Source organism: Myotis yumanensis, unplaced genomic scaffold, assembly GCF_028538775.1.
Source record: "Myotis yumanensis isolate MYYU_CA2020_CCGP unplaced genomic scaffold, mMyoYum1.0.hap1 SCAF_3, whole genome shotgun sequence".
Taxonomy (NCBI): Eukaryota; Metazoa; Chordata; class Mammalia; order Chiroptera; family Vespertilionidae; genus Myotis; species Myotis yumanensis.
In genome coordinates, this window is record NW_027223754.1 from 208,326,966 (window position 1) to 208,334,049 (window position 7,084).

Consider the following 7,084-nt stretch of genomic DNA (forward strand, 5'->3'; position numbering starts at 1 on the left):
TTCTCTCTCTAAATCAATCAATAAATTTTTTTAAAAATTTACCATCGCCCAAAGGCACCAACTGGAAACACGTGGAGGGACTGAACTGCTCTCTAACTGGACTATGGCCTTGACAGTGGCTGAACTCAGTGACTCAAGCACTGACTCTGAGTCGGGCGGCCTGGGGAGAGACGTCAGCTCCACCGTTTAGTAGCTGTGCCACCTTGGGCAGGACATTTAAATCTGCTCGGCCACCGTCACGGGTCAGACGGCAGCTTCCATGCTGACTCCCAACTGCTGGACTTTATGCCGCGTGGGCATTTCCTAGGCTAACAGGTGAAGAGAAGATAACACTCTTGTCCCTATTCTCCGGCATCTAAAGGGTTTGAATACGTATGACCTGAGTAGTTTAAAGAGCAAGCTTAGGAGAACCTTAACTGGGGTGGCTGCTGGAGAGGGTGGGGTCTGGCCGTGGATCCCAGGGTCCGAGCGGGAAGTGGGGCTCTCCCATCAACTCTGCGTGATGGTGGACGGTCATCTAACTACTGAATCCCAGCTCCTCGGGCGTCTGCAGGGACTGATGGGCCAGCCCTGCTGTGTGAACGCCCCTTGGAGCTCGGTGGGAGCTGAATCTGAACTCATTGTTCCTAAGAGCAAACATCTACATTCTACAGGTAAACAGGCAGATGCCCCTGGAACACTCCCCATTCTGCTCTTTCCAGGGTGTGTGAGAACTTCCAGCGTTCTTAAAATACCTGGAGGTCCTCTATAGAGGGAACTCTGGGCTTTCCTGCACCGTCACCATCCAGGTGCCCATTATTCCGCCCCGCCCGCGGCCCCCTCCCAGGAATAAAACCGATTTCATGCCTAGCAGAAACCAGTCTGACACACACCCAGGATCCCTTACCCTTTTAATAGAGATAGATCGGACATTCCTGGATACCGAGCCACTGCAAGTGTCCGGTGCTTTTCTTTGACTTTTGCCTGCAGAAGAACGGGAGAGGAGAAATGGGATGTGAGAACCCGCAGGGTCTGTCCACCGCTGGGCCGTCATTATAACTGATCTTTTCGGCCAACCTGAACTGCCTGTGACACTCGCAGTATCAGTCTTACGAGATCGCACCCGCGCTGCCTTGTTACGCCCTCCCTCCCCCCGCCCGCTCCTCATCTATAAAATATATTCCGTGGTGCCCACCTCACCGGTGGGGGCCTTGTGAAGACTTGGCAGGGAAATATGTACAAACCGCCTGGTGCAGTGTAGCACATAGTAGGCGGTCTCTGAATGGTATTGCCCTTCCCTCCTTTGTTGCCCAATGCCAAGAAGTCAGATTTAAGACTCCTTCAGAAGATTACAAAAATACCCTCATCTGAAACTCTGGATCCCTACTGAACGCATTTTAGATACTAGAAAGCCAAACCCCAGAGAAACACTATGGCAGTGACGGCGAACCTTTTGAGCTCGGCGTGTCAGCATTATGAAAAACCCTAACTTAACTCTGGTGCCGTGTCACATATAGAAATTTTTTGATCTTTGCAACCATAGTAAAACAAAGACTTATATTTTTGATATTTATTTTACATATTTAAATGCCATTTAACAAAGAAAAATCAACCAAAAAAATGAGTTCGCGTATCGCCTCTGACACGCGTGTCATAGGTTCGCCATCACTGCCCTATGAGAAAGGCGATGAGAAAGGATTTTACCTCTGTCTTCCGAGCTGCAGGGGCTTTTCTCTTTTAAAGCCTTCTTCTCCATCTCAAATCTCTCAATTGCCTTCAAAAACCAAAAAGAAACGGGGCATTAGGGAGCGATGCAAATCCTGGCGCGGGGCGGGCGGTCAGGGACGAGGCCATTTCGCCCGTTGGCGTGCAAAAGGCCTGGAGCAAAGTTTGTGACGGCCTTTGCTGTCTCCCCCAGGTGGTATGATCTTGGTGGCCACTGGCCTCATCCTCAGTGTCACCACTAATACATCCCCCAACCCTGCCCCCTCCCACGATGCTCCTCCTCCCCGCTGCACCTCCCGGCTCCGCCTCTGAGGAGTAGGGTTTGGAGCAGATCCAAGGTACTGTTTAATCTCTCGGGAAAAGGGGAATAATAATACCTACCTTTCAGGGTTCTTACAAGGATCAGATACAAAGTATTTACTGCATCTTAAAACACAAGCACAGAGGCTATCACGTAGGAGCTGCTCAATAAAGGGTAACTATTATTATTATTGGTCATCGTACCCCTGACCTCTCAAAAAGATTCTCTTGACCTCTGACTCCTCCTCTCCTCCCCCCACACACCCTCCTGAAAAGGAAAGAAAAATGAATGTGAGTGACCCAACAAGTTGTACTGATTGTTAGCCACCGTGCCCAGATAACCAAGTTAACAAAGAAGTGTGATTCTGTGTTCTTGCCCTCAAGGAACTTACAATCTATTCTGGAAGCTAAGTCAACAATTAAACTGGTAAATTTAGGTTTCACTCAAGTGAGGTTAATGTGAGCTGGAGCAGTCACGGAGGACTGCCTGGAAGAGGTGGCACAGGAGTGGGGAAATGATGAGGCCTCTGTCGCCTGAGCTTGCTGACGGGTGAAGTGCCTCTGAGCCTTCCCCTGTCTCTCTCCTGAACTGGCATGTGTGCAGGTGTGTGTCCGTGGGGAAAGGGCTCACACTGGTACGGTATGTGTCAACACGTTGCTCCAGTACAGAACACAGGGATAAGGCATGATGGATGAATTGGTGGTTGGGTGTCAATGTAGCAGAACAGCAAGGCCTCTGGTCCTTCCCAGGATGCCCTGCAGCCAATACTGTCAGGGCCTTGGAAGGAGGGACAAGCCCTGCACACGGAGGGAACAGAAAGGGGAGCAGGACATTGGAACGAAAGCAAGTTTTAGGGGGGAAATGATGAGACCGGCATTTGGCTGAGTTTGCGTTGGGGTGACAGCAGGACCTACCAGTAGGGCTGTGCCTGGCTGATGGCCAGCATCGCAGGGGATTATCCAGATATTCAGACTCATTAGAGGCTTATTCCTTGGGTCTGTGTTGGGTCCTGAATTGTCTATTGTGACTCCTGAATAGTTTTCTATTTAAACACACACACACACAGTAATTTGCATGCTACAAAACCAAATAGCACAGTAAAAAGTCTTCTTTCTACCCCTGACCCAATACCCTTAGTTTCTCTCACCGCCTTTCAGAGTTATTTCGTTCAAATGGGAGCAAATTTAGTGGAAACTAAAATTTTCACTTTTAGTTTCTGAAACGCTCCCAGCAGTCAGACAATTCGTTAGGTTTAGCTATCATTCCTCTAGGTAGCTGGAACGTGAGCCCAAACTGCAGGTGAGAAGAGACAATTTGCAAATGCATTACTCATGCCACAGGTATTCCCTGGGCACCGACTAAAAGCCGTGCGCTGGGCCCATGTGAGGATGCAGCAGGGAGCAGTGATGCCATCCCTGCCCTACAAGGGCTCCCAGACGAGTGGGGGGAAGCTGATGATCAAGAGCTGAGAGGCGCTGTGGTGGGAAGGACAGGATGACAGGAGGGGGCCCAGAAGAGCACTAGTCTTGGGGTGGAGTGGCCGAGAAGGCCTCCCAGAGTTAGTGGCCCGCAGGCAGGGAGGAAGGAATGCCCACCCGGAAGTGAGTAGTGAAGCGGTGGGCGAACAAGCTGTCAGGGAAACTGGAAAAAGAGCCACGCACGGCTCCTGGCCGGAGCCTGGAGGGAGACCCACACTTAGGACACGAGGGAAGGAATAGGACAGGACGGGAGGAGGAGGAACTGAGCCTCAAAAGGAGGCGGCCCACTCAGGTGTCGGTGCTGATCTATTAAGACTTCTCATCCACCAGGCACTGTGCTAGGAGCATCCAGCAGGGCAGGACGGAGGCTGGAGAGACCAATCTGGCTGCAGGTGCGGACCCAGGAGAAGCGGCCACCCAATCAAGGCCTGGGTGTACAAGGGCAGGGCAAACCTCGGCCCAGACACATACCCACATAAATACTACACAGACAACGGAACCTGGACAGAGGGGGAAAGGCAATACAATGGAGCACATACAGTCTTTTCAACAAATGGTGCTAAGACAACTGGACATCCGCATGCAAAAAAATGAACAAGTCACAGACCTTACACCCTTCATAAAAAGTAACTCAAAACGGATCACAGACTAACTATAGGGTGTAAAACTGTAAACTCCTACAGGGTAACAGGAGGAAACTGAAATGACCTTGGGTACGGCGATGACTTTTCAGATCCAACACCAAAGACACCATCCATGAAAGAAACAATTGATAGCTGGAGTTCATTAAAATGAAAAGTGTCTGCTTTGCAAAAGACAATGTCAAGAGAATGAGGACACAAGCCACAGGCTGGGAGAACATACTTGCAGAAGACATACATGATCAAGACTGTTATCCAACATATACAAAGAACTCTGAAAACCCAGCGATAAGAAAACGAACAATTCAATTAAAAAATGGAGCAAAGACCTTAACAGACACCTCACTAAAGAAACACAGATGGCCAGTAAGCACATGAAAAGTTGTTTACTATCACATATCATTAGAGAATTTCAAACTAAAAAATGAGATATCATTATGTACCAATTAGAACGGCCAAACTCCAGAACACTGACACCACCAAATGCTGACAAGGACGTGGAACAAGAATTATCCCTCATTGCTGGTAGAAATGAAAATGGTGCGGCCACTTTAGCAGTTTCTTACACTTCAACATACTCAACGTATGGTCCAGGAGTCCTGCCCCGTGGTATTTACCCACATGAACTGAAAACCATGTCCACAAAAAACCCTGCATGTGGATATGTATCATAACTTTATTCATAATTACCCAACGTGGAAGCAACCAAGATGTCCCTCAGTAGGTGAGCAGAGAAATAAAGTGTGGAGCATTCCGACAATGGAATACCACTCAGTACTAAAAAGAAATGACCTGTCACCCTGGCCAGTTTGGCTCCGTGGATAGAGCGTCAGCCTGTGGACTGAAGGGTCTAGGGTTCGATCTCGGTCAAGGGCACATGCTTGGGTTGCGGGCTTGACCCCCCAGTGTGGGGTGTGCAGGAGGCAGCCGATCAGTGATTCTCTGTCATCATTGATGTTTCTGTCTCTCTCTCCCTCTCCCCTCCTCTCTGAAGTCAATAAAAATATATTTAAAAAGAAAAGAAAAGAAAGAAATTACCTGTCAAGCCATGAAAACATATGGAGAAACCCTAAATGCATACTACTAAGAGAAAGAAGCCAAGAAGCCAATTTGAAAAGACTACATGCTGTATGGTTCCAACGATATGACATTTCTGGAAAGATCCATGGTTATCAGGGGTTGGCAGGGAGGAAGGGATGAACAGGAGCACATAGGATTTTCAGTGAAACTATTCTGTGCAACACTACAAAGGTGGGTACATGCTGACACACATGTGTCCAAACTCACGGAATGTACAGCACAAAGAGAGACCGCTAATGCAGAGGGTGGGCTTGGGGTGATGATGATGTGCCGACTGAGGTTCCCCAGTTATGACAACGCACCACTGTGCTGTGAGGCGGCTGTGCACGTGAGGACAGGGACGAGCGAGAACTCGATACTTTCAGCTCAATTTTGCTGTGAACCCGAAACTGCTCTAAAAAATAAAGTTCATTAATTTAAAAATATAGCCCCAGCCCGTTTGGCTCAGTGGATAGAGCGTCGGCCTGCGGACTGAAGGGTCCTGGGTTCAATTCCAGTCAAGGGCACATGCCTGGGTTGCAGCTAAATCCCCAGTAAAGGGTGTGCAGGAGGCAGTCGATCAATGCTTCTCTCTCGTCATTGATGTTTCTATCGCTCTCTCCCCCTCTCCCTTCCTCTCTGCAAATACACACACACACAAACACACACACACACACACACACACACTAGTGGCCCGGTGCTCGAAATTCATGCACGGTGGGGGGTGGGGGTTGTCCCTCAGCCCAGCCTGCACTCTCTCCAATCTGGGACCCCTTGGGGGATGTCTGACTGCCAGTTTAACAGGCAGTTAGACATCCCTCTTGCAATCTGGGACAGCTGGTCCTAACTGCTCACCTGCCTGCCTGCCTGATCTCCCCTAACCACTCGGCCTGCCGGCCTAAAAACCCCCAACTTCCCCCCCCCCCCCCCACTGGCCTGCTCATCCCCAACTGCCTCCCCAGCCGGCCAGCTCACCCCCAACAACCCCCCTCCCCCGGCCTGATCGCCCCTAACCTGCCTCTGCCTCAGCCCTGCCACCATAGCTTTGTCTGGAAGGTCTCCCAGTCTAATTAGCATATTACCCTTTTATTAGTATAGTTTTGAGGCCCCTATTGGACAAATGTTCTTTCAAATACATGGAGGGACCTCCAGAGCCCTTCCTTCCTGGAAGCCTGGCCTCAGCCCCGACATCCCTGACTCACCAGGATGTTGTCCATCGGCTTGGGAGGTAGGTCCACTTCAGCAATCCTTTCGTTCACCTGGTGGATGGAGCCCACAAGACACGCTAAGGAAAGTCCGCTAAGGAAACGCTGGGACGAGCTAGCCTGGCAAGGACACGGGCTCACTCCCTCCCTGTGCTGTCGCTCCACTGAATTATCTTCTTTCCAAACATTCAACACGCCTTCCGTCTTGTGTTAAATTAGCTGCTTTATAAATGGTAAGTGATAATCTATTCTAAATACCTTGGAAGATATAGAAAGAATCACCCATGATGCTACCACCATAACAACTCTTGTTAGGATTTAGGGAGGTTTCCTGCCAGTATTTTTTACATACAGCCTTTTGCACATAATTATAATCTCAGTGTATGTCTATTTTACTCCTCTGACTTCTCTTCCACTCACTAATACGATCATTTTCCACAAAGCGGAATGATCTTCGCAATATTTTAAATGGCATTATACGAATCCGTGAAGAGGACGCACCTTAATGCACTTAACTGTTCTTTGGTTATGGAATATTTAAGTTGTTTATCACTTTTGGCAATTATAAATAATTGCAAGTTATACACATAGTCACACAAAGCTCTATTTCCACATTTTGGGTTATTCCTTTAGGAGAGATTTTAGGTTCCGGATGACTGGATCAAAGTGTATCTCAACCTGTTCATCGCTGTTGAA

At 48.9% G+C, this 7,084-nt stretch overlaps 1 protein-coding gene across 4 annotated transcripts in view; it reads right to left on the reverse strand.

The window, feature by feature from the left end:
• FAM227A (family with sequence similarity 227 member A) overlaps window positions 1-6,461 on the reverse strand; it is a 58,025-nt gene extending 51,564 nt beyond the window's left edge. For all 4 annotated transcript variants that reach the window (XM_070411126.1, XM_070411125.1, XM_070411127.1 and 1 more), the window contains exons 1-3: window positions 6,386-6,461; window positions 1,684-1,753; window positions 887-963 (exon numbers count right to left, since the gene is read on the reverse strand). In XM_070411126.1, the coding sequence (XP_070267227.1) occupies window positions 887-963; window positions 1,684-1,753; window positions 6,386-6,400 (162 nt within the window). In that variant the 5' untranslated portion in view covers window positions 6,401-6,461. The remainder of the gene's footprint in view (window positions 1-886; window positions 964-1,683; window positions 1,754-6,385) is intronic.
• Window positions 6,462-7,084: the final 623 nt, after the last annotated feature.